Source organism: Tachyglossus aculeatus, chromosome 17 (assembly GCF_015852505.1).
Source record: "Tachyglossus aculeatus isolate mTacAcu1 chromosome 17, mTacAcu1.pri, whole genome shotgun sequence".
Taxonomy (NCBI): domain Eukaryota; kingdom Metazoa; phylum Chordata; class Mammalia; order Monotremata; family Tachyglossidae; genus Tachyglossus; species Tachyglossus aculeatus.
This window is the reverse complement of record NC_052082.1, coordinates 36,325,949-36,343,682: the sequence shown is the minus strand read 5'-3', so window position 1 is coordinate 36,343,682 and position 17,734 is coordinate 36,325,949. Positions and strand designations below refer to the sequence as shown.

The window sequence follows — 17,734 nt, the reverse complement described above, 5'->3', positions numbered from 1 at the left end:
GCAGATGTGGATGCCCGGGCCCGCTCCTTCCCTAACCCCTGGTGACCCTGTCAGCTACGTCGCCGATGAAACCGGTGACCCTGTCAACTGGTAAAATCGAAACCGTCATCTGTGAACTTCCCCTAACCCTCCCTTACCACCCCCGCAACAGACTATTTGTACTTCTCGAGACATCTCCAATCCTCCCCTCCGCCCCTGCGCGTCTGACCCTCCCACTTGAAACCACTCCATCCTATTCTCTCTCCCTTGCTGCCATCTTCGACCCCCAAGGGCTCTTTCCCCTCCGCTTTGAAACGTATTTAAAGCCTTCCCCATTTTAAAAGAGCAGTGAGCCAGACCGACTCCATCTTGGGACGCGGAAGCCACTTCCCAAGAGACTGTTGTTTGACTCCGGGACCAACGAGGTCGAAGGAAGGATGGGGGGAAAGCTATTATCTCGCTGAAAAGTTTTGGGGAGGACGTGAATTGTGAGGAGAAACTAAATCGTTTGGCGGAGGGGGTGAATTGGCAGGAAAAAGGCCGACGGACGGGGTTACGTCCATAGAGGGAGAGCAATCAATCCATCAATCAATCAATCGTATTTATTGAGCGCTTACTATGTGCAGAGCACTGTACTAAGCGCTTGGGAAGTACAAATTGGCAACACATAGAGACAGTCCCTACCCAACAGTGGGCTCACAGTCTAAAAGGAGCAAGCGATCCTGGGCGGCCCCTGCCGCCACGGCCCCCTCCAAAATAACCGATAAAAGGGGAAAGAACGGGTCCCCTCCGCGGTCAAACCATCTAAGAAGCCGTGTGGCTCAGTGGCAAGAGCCCGGGCTTCGGAGTCCGAGGTCATGGGTTCAAATCCCGGCTCCGCCACTTGTCAGCTGGGTGACTTTGGGCGAGTCGCTTCGCTTCTCTGGGCCTCAGTTCCCTCATCTGGAAAATGGGAATTGAGGCTGGGAGCCCCCCGTGGGACCACCTGATCACCCTGTAACCTCCCCGGGGCTTAGAACAGTGCTTGGCACGGAGTAAGCGCTTAAAAACGCCATTATTATTATTATTAAGACGTGAACCAGTACGAGGGGCTGCGAGCGGCCGACTCTTTGACTTCTTTTTCTATTTAATGGCATTTATTAAGCGCTTACTATGTGCCAAGCACTGTCCTGAGCGCCGGACTTCTGACGTACGGACTTGGGGAAGCCGGCTGGGTAGAGAGTGCGTGCGTGGGTACGTACAGGGAATAAAGCTTTCCGCAGGACGCGGTTGTCGCGTCGACTTTGAACTTGTCGTTGAGTACCTGTTATGAGGGGGAGACTGATTCCCTGGCGAAAGGGAATTTCGGTGATAGATCGACAATCCGCGGCGACGGCCTCTTGACATAAATAGTCTCGCCCCCATCCCACGGTTCCCTCCACCTCTCACCCTATTTCCCCGCTCCCCACTCCTCTCCCGGGGGGCTAAATCCATCCATCGCTCTTCTCGGCATCTGAAGCCCCATTTCCAACCCCTTCACTCCGCCGCTGAAACCGCCCGCGTGCGCGTCTTCTCACACAGCTTCCCACCTCGGCAGACGACTACCAAGTCTCCTCCCTATCAATCAATCATATTTATTGAGCGCTCACTGTGTGCAGAGCACTGTACTAAGCACTTGGGAAGTACAAGTCGGCAACACATGGAGACGGTCCCCACCCAACAGCGGGCGGCCAGTGTGCGGGCTGGGATGTAGAAGGAGAGAAGGGAGGTGAGGTAGGACGGGGTAAGTTGATGGAGAGCTTTACAGCCAACTGTGAGGGGTTTTTGTTTGCTACGGAGGTGGCGTGGCTCAGTGGAAAGAGGACGTGGGTTCTAATCCCACCCCTGCTACCTGTCTGCTGTGTGACCTGGGGCAAGCCATTTCACTTCTCTGGGCCTCAGTCACCTCATCTCTAAAATGGGGATTAAGACCGGGAGCCCCCGTGGGACAAGCCCTTCTAGACTGTGAGCCCACCGTTGGGCAGGGACCGTCTCCGTATGTTGCCAACCTGCACTTCCCAAGCGCTTAGTACAGTGCTCCGCACACGGTAAGCGCTCAATAAACACGATTGATTGACTGACAACCCGATGACCTTGGATCTACCCCAGCGCTTAGAACAGTGCTTGGCACAGAGTAAGCACTTAACAAATACCACTACTATTCCCCCTTTTAGACTGTGAGCCCACTGTTGGGTAGGGACTGTCTCTATGTGTTGCCAACTTGTACTTCCCAAGCGCTTAGTACAGTGCTCTGCACATAGTAAGCGCTCAATAAATACGATTGATTGATTGATTGATTGATTGTTGTGAAGAGACTGTCTCTATCCGTTGCCCAATCGTACTTTTTAAGTGCCTGCACAGTGCTCTGCGCACAGCAAGCACTCAATAAACGCGACTGAATGAACGAATGAATAAGCGTTTCAAACATGGGATGTGTACTTCCATCTATCTGTATGATACTCTCCACAATTTACTTGTCTAAATGACGGGGATGGGAAAAACAAAATAGAAAGTAACGTCCGTAAACATCCATTTTCTTCTTGGTCTGTAGAAAGTCATAGGGATGGAGGAAGTGCGGTCCAGTGGTAAGATCACGGAACTGGGAAACTGAGACCGGGTTTCTAATCCCAGTTCTACCACTTACCTTCTCTGGCCTCCAGGACATCTCAACCTAGATCAATCGATCATATTTATTGAGCGCTTACTGTGTGCAGAGCACTGTCAATCAATCATATTTATTGAGCGCTTACTGTGTGCAGAGCACTGTACTAAGCGCTTGGGAAGTACAGTGGCAGCTCGAATCCAACAGGACCAAAAGACCAAACTCAAAGATTTGCCCCTAAACCCACTCCCCGATCTCCACTTTCCCACCTCCGTCAACACCGCCGTTCTTCCCATTCCAGAAGCCGGAAACCTCATCCTAGACTCTGCCATCGTTCAACTTCCATATCCACTATCTGATAATAATCATAGTTTTTGTTAAGCACATACTACGCGCCAGGCAACATACTAAGTGGCGGGGAAAGCAGCGTGGCTCAGTGGAAAGAGCCCGGGCTTTGGAGTCAGAGATCAGGGGTTCGAATCCCGGCTCCGCCGATTGTCAGCTGGGTGACTTTGGGCAAGTCACTTCACGTCTCTGGGCCTCTGCTCCCTCATCTGTAAAATGGGGATGAAGACTGTGAGCCCCCCGTGGGACTTATTTATTTATTTTATTTGTACATATTTATTCTATATTGTTAATATGTTTTGTTTTGTTCTCTGTCTCCCCCATCTAGACTGTGAGCCCACTGTTGGGTAGGGGCCGTCTCTATATGTTGCCAACTTAGGCTTCCCAAGCGCTTAGTACAGTGCTCTGCACACAGTAAGCGCTCAATAAATACGATTGAATGAATGAATGAATGACAACCCGATCAGCTTGTAACCTCCCCAGTGCTCAGAACAGTGCTTTGCACATAGTAAGCGCTTAATAAATGCCATCTTCATCATCCCATCCACCGCCTAATAATGACAGTTTTTGTTAAGCACTTACTATGTGCCAGGCAACGTACTAAGTGCTGGGGCTGGACCCATTCTCTGTCCCACATGGGGCTCGCAGTCTCAATTCTCATTTCATAGATGAAGAAACTGAGGCCCAGCGAAGCGCAGTGACTTACCCAAGGTCACCCAGCAGACAAGTGGCGGAGCCGGGATTAGAACCCAGGTCCTTCCGAGTTCCTTCCCCTACGCCAGACTGCTTCCCCATCTATCAGGCGGAGCTACGGTGGATCACTCCGCCACGTGGGGCCAGGGGGATCATCATCATCATCATCAATCGTATTTATTGAGCGCTTACTATGTGCAGAGCACTGTACTAAGCGCTTGGGAAGTACAAATTGGCAACATATAGAGACAGTCCCTACCCAACAGTGGGCTCACAGTCTAAAAGGGGGAGACATCATCATCACCAGCATCAATCGTATTTATTGAGCGCTTACTATGTGCAGAGCACTGTACTAAGCGCTTGGGAAGTACAAATTGGCAACATATAGAGACAGTCCCTACCCAACAGTGGGCTCACAGTCTAAAAGGGGGAGACAGAGAACAAAACCAAACATACTAACAAAATAAAATAAATAGGATAGATAGGTACAAGTAAAATAAATAAATAAATAAATAAATAGAGTAATAAATAGGCGCAAACATATATACATATATGTATACATATATATACATATATATCATCATCATCATCAATCGTATTTATTGAGTGCTTACTGTGTGCAGAGCACTGTACTAAGCGCTTGGGAAGTACAAATTGGCAACATATAGACACAGTCCCTACCCAACAGCGGGCTCACAGTCTAAAAGGGGGAGACAGAGAACAAAACCAAACATACCAACAAAATAAAATAAATAGAATAGATAGGTACAAGTAAAATAAATAAATAAATAAATAAATAGAGTAATAAATATGCACAAACATATATACATATATGTATACATATATATACATATATATCATCATCATCATCAATCGTATTTATTGAGCGCTTACTGTGTGCAGAGCACTGTACTAAGCGCTTGGGAAGTACAAATTGGCAACATATAGAGACAGTCCCTACCCAACAGCGGGCTCACAGTCTAAAAGGGGGAGACAGAGAACAAAACGAAACATACTAACAAAATAAAATAAATAGGATAGATATGTACAAGTAAAATAAATAAATAAATAAATAGAGTAATAAATATGTACAAACATATATCCATATATACAGGTGCTGTGGGGAAGGGAAGGAGGTAAGATGGGGGGGATGGAGAGGGGGACGAGGGGGAGAGGAAGGAAGGGGCTCAGTCTGGGAAGGCCTCCTGGAGGAGGTGAGCTCTCAGCAGGGCCTTGAAGGGAGGAAGAGAGCTAGCTTGGTGGATGTTGGGAGGGAGGGCCCATCTCCCGCTGACTTCTGGCCTGGCAGCTCCAGAAGCAGAATCCAGGTCCGAGAAGGGCGCAGAAGCGATCCCAGAGGGGTCCGTCCCATCCCCCGGAAAGCCAGCACGGGGGGAACGCGGTGGGGTGAAAGACGCACAACAGCCACAACAGCCACCCCTCTGGGGAACATCCAAGATGGGACCAAGTCTCTGTCCCACCGGGGCTTTCAGTCTAGGAAGGAGAGCAGATACTGTAGCCCCATTTTATTCATTCATTCAGTCAATCGTATTTATTGAGCGCTTACTGTGTGCAGAGCACTGTACTGTGCTAAGCACTTGGGAAGTACAAGTTGGCAACATACTGAGACCAACAACGGGCTCACAGTCTAGAAGGGGGAGAAATTTTACAGATGAAGAGACTGAGAGACAGAGAAGACACACCAGAGGGGACACCTGCTGAGATCCTCTCCGCCCAATCACCCCCAGATGAGTCCCTCCCCGCGGCACCGTCATGACGCCGCCACAGCCTAGGCCTAAATCCAAGGACAGGCCTCCCCTCCCTCCTCTCCTTCTCCAGCCCACAGCACCTGTATGTATATTTGTACAGATTTATGACTCTATTTTACGTGTACATATTTACTATTGTTTGTTAACACTGCGCATCTAGCTTTAATTCTACGTGTTCTGACGACTTGCCACCCGTCCGCGTTTCGTTGTGTCGTCCGTCTCCCCCTTCTAGACTGGGAGCCCGTTGTCGGGTAGGGACCGTCTCTCGACGTCGCCGACTTGTACTTCCCAGGCGCTTGGTGCAGCGCTCTGCACACAGTAAGCGCTCGATAAAGACGATTGAATGAATGACAGACTCCGGAGGAGAGGGAGGCAGAGGGCTGGCCTCGATATACGGATCCCCCCCCAACCCCTGTGTCTCTCGAAATTATTCCGCCGCGCTTTGGCTCCCAACTCGGTGGTTAAGAAACACGGTGGGGGCCCGGAGGAGACCGCAGGTGCCGTGTCCGACTGCTTCCGCGGCAGCTGTGGCCGGACACGGCGCTCGGGCTGTGCTTTGCACATAGTAAGCGCTTAATAAGTGCCATCATCATTATTATTAGAGATAGATTGATTGATAGATTAGATAGATAGACAGATAGATAGATAGATAGATAGATAGATAGATAGATAGATAGATAGATAGATAGATATGAGGAGACCGCAGGTGCCGTGTCCAACTGCTTCCACGGAAGCTGTGGCCAGACACAGTGCTCGGGCTGTGCTTTGCACATAGTAAGCGCTTAATAAGTGCCATCTTTATTGTTATTAGAGATTGATTGATAGATTAGATAGATAGATAGATAGATAGATATGAGGAGACCGCAGGTGCCGTGTCCAACTGCTTCCACGGAAGCTGTGGCCGGACACGGCGCTCGGGCTGTGCTTTGCACATAGTAAGCGCTTAATAAGTGCCATCTTCATTGTTATTAGAGATTGATTGATAGATTAGATAGATAGATAGATAATCAATCAATCAATCAATCAATCATATTTATTGAGCGCTTACTATGTGCAGAGCACTGTACTAAGCGCTTGGGAAGTACAAATTGGCATCACATAGAGACAGTCCCTACCCTACAGTGGGCTCACAGTCTAAAAGGGGGAGACAGAGAACAGAACCAAACATACCAACAAAATAAGTAGGATAGAAATGTACAAGTAAAATAAATAAATAAATAAATAAATAGAGTAATAAATATGTACAACCATATATCCATATATACAGGTGCTGTGGGGAAGGGAAGGAGGTAAGACGGGGGGATGGAGAGGGGGACGAGGGGGAGAGAAAAGAAGGGGCTCAGTCTGGGAAGGCCTCCTGGAGGAGGTGAGCTCTCAGCAGGGCCTTGAAGGGAGGAAGAGAGCTAGCTTGGCGGATGGGCAGAGGGAGGGCATTCCAGGCCCGGGGGATGACATGGGCCGGGGGTCGATGGCGGGACAGGCGAGAGCGAGGTACAGTGAGGAGATTAGCAGTGGAGGAGCGGAGGGTGCGGGCTGGGCAGTAGAAGGAGAGAAGGGAGGTGAGGTAGGAGGGGGCGAGGGGATGGACAGCCTTGAAGCCCAGGGTGAGGAGTTTGAGGAGATAGATAGATAGATAGATAGATAGATAGATAGATATGAGGAGACCGCAGGTGCCATGTCCAACTGCTTCCACGGAAGCTGTGGCCGGACACAGCACTCGGGCTGTGCTTTGCACATAGTAAGCGCTTAATAAGTGCCATCTTCATTGTTATTAGAGATAGATTGATTGATAAGATTACATAGATAGATATAGATAGATAGATAGATAGATAGATAGATAGATAGATAGATAGATAGATAGATAGATAGATATGAGGAGACTGCAGGTGCCGTGTCCAACTGCTTCCACGGAAGCTGTGGCTGGACACAGCGCTCAGGCTGTGCTTTGCACATAGTAAGCGCTTAATAAGTGCCATCTTCATTGTTATTAGAGATAGATTGATTGATACATTAGATATAGATAGATAGATAGATAGATGATAGATAGATAGATAGATATGAAGAGACCGCGACCGCAGGTGCTGTCTGACTGCTTCCACAGCAGCTGTGGCCGGACACGGCGCTTGGGCTGTGCTTTGCACATAGTAAGCTCTTAATAAGTGCCATCATCATTATTATTATAGATTGATTGATAGGATAGATAGATAGATAGATAGATAGATAGATAGATAGATAGATGATAGAGATAGATTATTATTAGATCCAGGAGAGTCAGTGGTTTCGACGGCGAGCTTTGGGTGGTTTTGTGTGGTCAAGGTGAATTAAGGCAGAATCGAGCCCACTGAACTCCATTATAGGAGATCACTGGGGGACTTGGTGGGATACTGACTCGGTAAACTGAAAGGTGGCAAAAACCACAATTTATAGAATGAGAAGGATTTTCGGGTGCTCCGTTTTTTATTTTTATTTGAGCAGAGTCTCGTCAGGCACTGCATTAACGCACATGATTAACGTGTGGGTAAATAGAAACCATCTGTTATTCGATGGCTCCAGCTGACCAAGAAACCGGGAGAAACCCCGGCAAAGACCGTGAGCCCGTCGTCGGGTCGGGACCGTCTCTTGATGTTGCCAACTTGTACTTCCCGAGCGCTTAGTCCAGTGCCCTGCACACAGTAAGCGCTCAATAAATACGACTGAATGAATGATGGGATTCTCAGGTGGGCAGCAGCGGAGGAAGGAGGGAGGGTCTTTCGGTCGGTTGCGCCCCGTCCTCGGCTCCTGAGCCACCCGTGGCCGGCCCAGGCGCTCGGCTGCGGAGATCCCGGTTGAGAATCCTTTCTTCCTCCTTCCCATCACTCTCCTTTCCTTCGTCCTCTCCCGGAACCCAAACAGCGAGCCAACTCCCTGCTCCGGGAAATGGGGCCGGCGCCGCCGCTGGGACCGCGGGCCCCCTCTCCCCGACTTCCCCTTCCCTGGCAACAGCTCCGCAGTCGCGCCCCGGAGAAGCTCCCGTGTGCCCCGAGAGAGACGGCCAGTGGGTCACGAGGCGGGGCGGATGCACTTCCTCCCGCTACGACCCAGTGCGGCTGTGTGTCTCTGGGCAAGTCACTTCCCTTCTCCGGGCCTCGGTCCCCTCATCTGGCAAATGGGGAGGAAGACTGTGGGCCCCCCGTGGGACAACCTGATCACCCTGTAATAATAATGGTGGTATTTGTTGAGCGCTTACTATCTTCTGAATGAAGAGAAGCAGCGTGGCTCAGTGGAAGGAGCCCGGGCTTTGGAGTCCGAGGTCACGGGTTCAAATCCCTGCTCCGCCAATTGTCAGCTGGGTGACTTTGGACGAGTCGCTTCACTTCCTGTGCCCCAGCTACCTCATCTGTAAAATGGGGATGAAGACTGTGAGCCCGCCGTGGGACAACCTGATCACCTTGTAATAATAATAATAATGGTGGTATTTGTTAAGCGCTTACTATCTTCTGAATGAAGAGAAGCAGCGTGGCTCAGTGGAAAGAGCCCGGGCTTTGGAGTCAGAGGTCATGGGTTCAAATCCCTGCCCCGCCAATTGTCAGCTGGGTGACTTTGGGCGAGTCACTTCACTTCTCCGTGCCCCAGTGACCTCATCTGGAAAATGGGGATGAAGACTGTGAGCCCACCGTGGGACAACTGCATCACCTTGTAACCTCCCCAGTGCTTAGAACAGTGCTTTGCACATAGTAAGCGCTTAATAAGTGCCAATATTATTATTATTATTATAGGTGCCCTTATTTACAGGCAGTAGTAGAAAGAGCCAATTTTCAGTCATTTTTACAGAGGGACAATGGATTCACAGTTAACCAACGCGAGCCCGACGCAGAGCATGAGATTCACTCATTCATTCATTCAGTCGTATTTACTGAGTGCAGAGCACTGTACTAAGCGCTTGGGAAGTACAAGGCGGCAACATAGAGAGACGGTCCCAACCCAACAACGGGCTCACAGTCTAGAAGGGGGAGACGGACAAGAAAACAAAACATATTAACAAAATAAAATAAATGGAATAGTAAATATGTACGAGATCTAGCCCGTGATGAGTTGGAGCGCTTACGTGTGCACGCGCGACGCTGAGACTAATCCAGATAAAGCAGGGTGTTTTCAAATTTAATTGAGCTCTGCCGCCTGGACTCCACCGTCTTCGCTTGGCCAGTCCCATCCTCAGCCCCGGACACGGGGCAGCCGGGAGTCCGAGGTCGTGGGTTCTAATCCCGGCTCCGCCACTCGTCTGTTGTGTGACCTCGGGCAAGTCACTTCACTCCTCTCGGCTTCAGTTACTTCATCTGTAAAATGGGGATGATGGCTGGGAGCCCTATGGGGGACAACAGGATGACCCTGTGTCTTCTCCGGCGCTCAGAACAGTGCTTGGCACATAGTAAGCACTTGACAAATACCATCATTATTATTATTAGAGGTCCTGGACCAGTCTGTACCCCCGGGGTCTACTGGGGACCAGTCTGTACCCCCAGGGAGGAACAAATCCCGCTGTTTCTGAACTCATCCGAAGGAACCGGATTCTGCGTGGACATAGGAACCCAGTCCGCGGGGAGGTCTGCAGTGGGTATTCACTGTTGGGGTGGGGGGACTGGTGGGAAAATTATGATAAAAATATTCTGAATTTAGTCGCCTGTAGCAAGAGGTAGCAAGTGTGAACGACGAAGATTCTGAGTGGTCCGCTGAGCTTTCACTTCAGATTCTGAAAAATGCGTTTCTTTAATAATAATAATAATAATGATGATGGCATTTATTACGCGCTTCCTAAGTGCAAAGCACGGTTCTAAGCGCTGGGGAGGTTACAAGGCGATCAGGTCGTCCCACGGGGGGGGCTCACGGTCTTCCTCCCCATTTTACAGGTGAGGGAACTGAGGCCCAGAGAAGTGAAGTGACTTGCCCGAAGTCACACAGCTGACAAGTGGCGGAGCCATGACTTTTCTGATCCATTCTTTGGAATTAGATATTCGTCACTGTGCTGGAAAGATCCCAAGTGGTTACAACCCCCAACATTTTACACAAGACCCCCATCCTTAAACCCTCTGAGAACTCTGACATCCCTGAATGGGTAAGAGTGATTTTGAGGATCACTTTATGTGGAGAATCTTAAGCAAGGTATAAAACAAATACTTATTTCTTGGTCATTCCCTCTTCTAAATATTTTAATCCTCAGTCCATTGCAATTCATTCATTCAATCGTATTTATTGAGCGCTTACTGAAATATTCAACAACTGAAACAAAGGAGCCTTGTAGCTTGGGGAATGGTGCATTTTTTCCAGGATATCTCAGTCCAACCTGATTAACTTGTCTCTACCCCAGCACTTAGAACAGTGTTTGGCACATAGCAAGCGCTTAACGGATACCATAATAATGATAATTATTACCAATAATATTGCGGAATCTCATTTATTCATCGGCCACAGTGCTGTCTAAATCCTTTCCCATCTCTTCCGGCTCTTTCTCCTTCCGTAAGTTTCCGAGTATGATTCCAATGAAGAGCAAGAGTCCGACTGTGCGGTTGGAAGAAAACTTATTCCAACAGTCTTCGGGCTTCTGCGTGTCCAAAGTGTAAATCTGGAAGAGCAAGGAAGTGAGAATCAGCATCCGGGAGTAGGGCAGTGCGATCTAACGACAGAAACACGCACTTGGGACCGTCTGGAGACGACGTGGCTGGAAATCTCAGGGGCCGAAGAAATGAACGGGAACCAACTGGGATAAGACTCGGAATTGCGTCCATGGGGAACGGTCGGAGAGGCCAAAGACGGGGCAGCCTCCGGGGAATGGGCAGATTTGATCAGCACGTGAGACGGCCCAGGAGGCCCGCAAAAATCAGAGTAAGCGATTGACGTTCAGGAGGAAGGCTCAGGAGAGAACCCCAATCCCTTGGCCCCCGGCGCAAGGATGGAGAGCTTTATTTACAGCTCTTCAATTCGATCGCAATTTACTGAGAGGTGTGCGGAGCACTGTACTAAGCGCTTGGGTGGTACAATACAGCAATAGAGAGAGACATTCCCTGTCCACAATGGGCTCCCAGTCTACGGGGAAGGGGAGGCAGGCATCAATACAAGTAAACGGGCATTAACATCGATAAATAATAATGACGGCATTTATTAAGCGCTTACTCTGTGCAAAGCACCGTTCTAAGCGCTGGGGAGGTTGCAAGGTGATGGGGTTGTCCCACTGGGGGCTCACAGTCTTCATCCCCACTTTCCAGATGAGGGAACTGAGGCCCAGAGAAGTGAAGTGACTTGCCCAAAGGCACCCAGCTGGCAAGTGGCGGAGCCGGGATTTGAACCCCTGACCTCTGACTCCAAAGCCCGGGCTCCTTCCACTGAGCCACGCTGCTTCCCCTCCTTGTACCTCAATCAATCAATCAATCAATCAATCGTATTTATTGAGCACTTACTGTGTGCAGAGCACTGTACTAAGCGCTTGGGAAGTACAAGTTGGCAACATGTACAGTCCCTACCCAACAGTGGGCTCTGCACACAGTAAGCGCTCAATAAATACGATTGAATGAATGAATGAATTGACACAGATTGGGCTCTACTACATCCGATCTTGACCATTAAGCAGAAGGGAAATTTGATTTGACTAACTGCCGGTATCACACTGACAAAGAATACAATGGAAACACGATTCCGAACTAAATTTGGAAAAATATCATCACGGATCAGATTAATAATAATGATGATGGCATTTATTAAGCGCTTACTGTGTGCCAAACACCGTTCTAAGCGCTGGGGAGGTTACAAGGTGATCAGGTTGTTCAGATTAATAATAATAATAATAATGATGATAGCATTTATTAAGCACTTACTGTGTGCCAAGCACTGTTCTAAGCGCTGGGGAGGTTACAAGGTGATCAGGTTGTTCAGATTAATAATAATAATGATGGCATTTATTAAGCGCTTACTGTGTGCCAAGCACCGTTCTAAGCGCTGGGGCGGTTACAAGGTGATCAGGTGGTCCCGCGGGGGGCACCCAGCCTTCATCCCCATTTTACAGAGGAGGGAACTGAGGCCCAGAAAAGTGAACTGACTTGCCCAAAGTCACACAGCGGGCAACTGGCAGGGCTGGGATTTGAACCCTTGACCTCGGACTCCCAGGGCAGGGAACTTTTACTGCTAAAGTTCCTTGCGTTGTTCATTAGGGCTTGACAATAAATAGAATTATAGATATTTACATAAGTGCCGTAGGGTGGGGAGAAGAGGAAAGGGAGTAAGTCGAGGTGATGCGGAAGGGAAGGGGAAGGTGAGGAAAAGTGGGGCTTAATCTGGGAGGGCCTCTTGGAGGAGATGGGCCTTCAGTAGGGCTTTGAGGGGGGGACAGTGACTGGCGGACTTGAGGAGGGAGGGCGTTCCAGGCCAGAGGCAGGACGCGCGCTATGGGTCGGCGGCGAGACAGGTGAAACTGAGGCACAGTAAGAACGTCAGCCCAGAGGAGTGGAGTGCGCGGGCCGGGACGTAGGAGAGCAGGGAGGTGAGGTGGGATGGAGAGCCTTAAAGCCAACAGTGAGGAGTTTTTGTTCGAAACGGAGGTGGCTAGGCAACCGCTGGACACTTTGGAGGACGGGGCGGGTGACGCCCTGAACGTTTCAGGAGAAAGATAATCCAGGCAGCGGAGTGAAGTGCGGAGCCAAGTGGGGAGAGGCAGGAAGGAGGCTGATGCAGCCATCTAGGTGGGATAGGACGAGTGACTGTACCAGCGTGGTAGTGGTTTGGATGGAGAAGAAAAGGTGGATCTGGGAGACGCTGTGAAGATAGGCAGGGTGGCTACGGGGGTCGAATGAGAGAGCGGAGTCGAGGACGACCCCAAGGTTATGGGCTTGTGAGACGGGAAGGACGGCTGGGCCACGTACAGCGACGGGGAAGTTGGGGAAGGGACGGGGTTTGGGAGGGAACATAAGGCGCTCTGGCTTGGACATGTGGAATCGGAGGTGGCGGGCGGACATCCGAGCAGAGACGTCCTGAAGGCAGGAGGAGACGCGAGCCTGGAGGGAGGGAGGGAGGGACAGAGGACAGGGGAGGAGATGGAGATTTGGGGATCATCCGCATAGAGATGGCAGTTGAAGCCGTGGGAGAGAATGAGTTCTCCAAGACAGTCGCCAGGCCCTGGAAGTTAATCAATCAATCAATCAATCGATCGTATTTATTGAGCGCTTACTGTGTGCAGAGCACTGGACTAAGCGCTTGGGATGTACAAGCTGGCAACATATCGAGACAGTCCCTACCCAACTGTGGGCTCACAGTCTAGAAGGGGGAGACAGAGAACAAAACCAAACATACTAACAAAATAAAATCAATAGAATAGATAGGAACAAGTAAAATAGAGTAATAAATATGTACAAACATATCTCCATATATACAGGTACTGTGGGGAAGGGAAGGAGGTAAGATGGGGGGGATGGAGAGGGGATCGAGGGGGAGAGGAAGGAAGGGGCTTATCCTCGCTGTTGGTACTAAGTTCAACTGTACCTAACCTGCTGGATGTCTCTGTCCTTTAACTCTCTGGGTCTCAGTTTCCTCATTTGTAAAAACGGGGACATTATTCATTCATTCATTCGTATTTATTCATTCATTCAATCGTTTTTATTGAGCACTTACTGTGTGCAGAGCACTGTACTAAGCGCTTGGGAAGTCCAAGTTGGCAACATATAGAGACAGTCCCTACCCAACAGTGGGCTCATTTATTGGGCACTTACTGTGTGCAGAGCACTGTACTAAGCGCTTGGGAAGTCCAACTTGGCAACACCTAGAGACGGTCCCTACCCAACAGTGGGTTCACAGTCTAGAAGCGGGAGACAGAGAACAAAACAAAACATGTTAACAAAATAAAATAAATAGAATAAATATGTACAAGTAAAATAAATAGAGTAATAAATCTGTACAAACATATATACAGGTGCTGTGGGGAGGGGAAGGAGGTAAGACGGGGGGGGATGGGGAGGAGAGGGAGAGGAAGGGGGGGCCCAGTCTCAGTCGCAGGAGATTTTTGAGGAGGGGAGTGACACGCCCAGAGTGTTTCTGCACAAAGATGATCTGGGCAGCAGCGTGAAGTGGGGAGAGACAGGAGGATGGAAGATTGGAGAGGAGGCCGATGCAGTAATCCAGTCGGGATAGGATGAGCGATTGAATCAGCAGGGTAACGGTTTGGATGGAGAGGAAGGGGTGGATCTTGGTGATGTTGCGGAGGTGAGACCGGCAGGTTTCGGTGATGGATCGGATGTGAGGGGTGAATGAGAGAGCGGAGTCGAGGATGACACCAGGGTTGCGGGCTTCTGAGACGGGAAGGATGGTAGTGCCGTCAATAGTGATGGGAAAGTCAGGGAGAGGGCAGTGGTTGGGAGGGAAGACAAGGAGTTCAGTCTTCGACATGTTGAGCTTTAGGTGGCGGGTAGACATCCAGATGGAGATGTCCTGAAGGCAGGAGGAGATGCGAGCCTGGAGGGAGGGGGAGAGAGCAGGGGCAGAGATGTAGATCTGGGTGTCATCAGCGTAGAGATGATAGTTGAAGCCGTGGGAGCGAATGAGGTCACCGAGGGAGTGCGTGTAGATCGAGAACAGAAGGGGACCAAGCACTGAACCTTGCGGAACCCCCACAGTGAGAGAATGGGAGGGGGAGGAGGAGCCTGCAAAAGAGACTGAGAAAGAACGACCGGAGAGGTAAGAGGAGAACCAGGAGAGGACGGAGCCTGTGAAGCCAAGGTCGGATAGCGTGTTGAGGAGAAGGGGGTGGTCCACAGTGTCGAAGGCAGCTGAGAGGTCGAGGAGGAGCCATTGGATTTGGCAAGCAGGAGGTCATTGGTGACCTTTGAGAGGGCAGTTTCTGTGGAATGTAGGGGACGGAAGCCAGTTTGGAGGGGGTCGAGGAGAGAGTTGGCGTTGAGGAATTCAAGGCAGCGGGTGTAGATGACGCGTTCAAGCAGTTTGGGAAGGAATGGTAGGAGGGAGATAGGGCGATAACTAGAAGGGGAGGTGGGGTCAAGAGAGGGGTTTTTAAGGATGGGGGAGATGTGGGCATGTTTGAAGACAGAGGGGAAGGAACCAGTGGAGAGTGAGAGGTTGAAGATGGAAGTTAAGGAGGGGAGAAGGGACGGAGCGAGAGATTTCATATGAGAGGGAATGGGGTCAGAAGCACGGGTGGCCGGAGTAGCACTTGACAGGAGGGAGGAGAGCTCCTCTGAGGATACATTAACGCTCGCTTCTCCCTTTCTCTCAGGGAATTACAAGGACACGATGAGATGATTAACGGACAAGTGCCCTGGAGACGTTAAAAAAGCAAACCGTAGAAACTCAGAGTCAACGTCATCATTAACGGATTCCTCCGGCCCCAGAGATGAAACCAGCCGAATCAAAAGGCCCCTCTTTCTTGGGCCGACAACGCGCGTATCTTTCTGCTCAGAAGGCTAACGTTTGCACTCCGGGTCCCCAGTGAGGTTTGGGGACGTAGATGAGGAATCAGGAGATGAGGAATCAGGCTTGGTTTCCTCCTCCTGCTTCAATGTCCCTATTCTGTGCTCCATGATAATAATAATAATAATAATAATAATAATAATGGCATTTATTAAGCACTTACTATGTGCCAAGCACTGTTCTAAGCGCCGAGGAGGTTACAAGGTGATCAGGTTGTCCCCCGGGGGGCTCAGTCTTCATCCCCATTTTCCAGATGAGGAAACTGAGGCCCAGAGAAGTGAAGCGACTTGCCCGGAGTCCCACAGCTGACAACTGGCGGAGCTGGGATTTGAACCCACGGCCTCCGGCTCCACAGCCCGTGCTCTTTCCACTGAGCCACGCCGCTTCTCTATCTACTCTGGGCCCGTCCGCAAATTCCCCCATCCTTCTCATCGGCCACAAACTGCACACTCTTCGGTAATACCGGTAGTTGCAGTAGTTGTTGCCGTGCTGATGTTTATTAAGCCCTAGCTTTGTGTTACATGCCGGGAGTATAATGTCGTGAATTAGACCGTGTCCTCGGTTCCCAAGGGGTTTATTATAATCTAAGAATACGGTGGGGTAGTAGAAAAATGGACATATAAATAATAATAATAAGGTTGGGATTCGTTAAGCGCTTACTATGTGCCGAGCACTGTTCTAAGCGCTGTGGGGGGGACGACGACACATGGTAGTCCCACGTGGGGCTCACGGTCTTGATCCCCATTTTACAGAGGAGGCAACCGAGGCTCAGAGACGTGAAGCGGCTTGTCCAAGAGAAGGTGGGAAGGCTTATTTTATTTTTCCCTTTTTATTTGGTAACAAGATTTGGTTAGCCAGATTGCGATAGAAAAAGTCAAATATTAATTGACAGGGGAATTCAGTATAGACATTTGCAGCTGATTTTTGGAAAGGATGACATTTGTTTTCGTTGTGTGGTGCGTTTTCCTAAATGAGGCGGCTAAAATCCATAAAACGCAAACAGTGTTGTATGGTTTGATTTCTTCAAAGTAATCGAGCCCGGGCTCTGGAGTCAGAGGTCACGGGTTCAAATCCCGGCTCCACCAACTGTCAGCTGGGGGACTTTGGGCAAGTCACTTCACTGGGCCTCAGTTCCCTCATCCGTCAAATGGGGATGAAGACTGTGAGCCCCTCGTGGGACGACCTGATCGCCTTGTAACCTCCCCGGCGCTTGAGCGCTTAATAAATGCCATTATTATTATTATTGCCCGAAGTCACCCAGCTGACAAGTGGCGGAGCCGGGATTGGAACCCGCGATCTCTTTCCGCTGAGCCTCGCTGCTTCTCTAAAGAAAGGTGAATCCATAAAACCCCCAAAAAGCAGCCTAAAGAGGCAGGGACAAGGATAAATATCGAAGGAGTTATTGAACGGGGTGGCTAAAGGAGTACTTTCAATTTCCTCACGGCTCAGGGAGGGCCGGCCGGCGTCCGATAATCCCAACGGCCACAGCCGCAACCAAACCAGCCCCAATAAGAGCCGATGGAACGGAACCGATCCCGTGAGACTTTTCTGAAATCTCAGCTCTGCCAGTCCTCGTTAGTCACCATACAATCCAGGGTACCATCATCATCATCATCGATCGCATTTATTGAGCGCTTGCTATGTGCAGAGCACTGTACTAAGCGCTTGGGAAGTACAAATTGGCAACATACAGAGACAGTCCCTACCCAACAGTGGGCTCACCGTCTAAAACTACCAAACTTGGGCGGGTAAATTCACCCAAACACGCGGAGAAACCAATTTGAGCAGCGCGACCCAGATATTCACGCGGCGGCCGCCGGTCGAGATACGGAAACCGCCCACAAGCGCATCCTGATCACGCTCAGTTTTACCGCTCAACTTGCGTTTCACT

The 17,734-nt window shown here is 50.0% G+C and overlaps 1 protein-coding gene across 1 annotated transcript in view; it reads right to left on the bottom strand.

Annotated features, from left to right (window-relative positions):
• Window positions 1-10,614: 10,614 nt before the first annotated feature.
• The window catches only part of COQ2 (coenzyme Q2, polyprenyltransferase), a 55,190-nt gene continuing 48,070 nt past the window's right edge, over window positions 10,615-17,734 (bottom strand). The window contains exon 9 of the mRNA XM_038758805.1: window positions 10,615-11,002. Within this exon, the coding sequence (XP_038614733.1) occupies window positions 10,835-11,002 (168 nt within the window). The 3' untranslated portion in view covers window positions 10,615-10,834. The remainder of the gene's footprint in view (window positions 11,003-17,734) is intronic.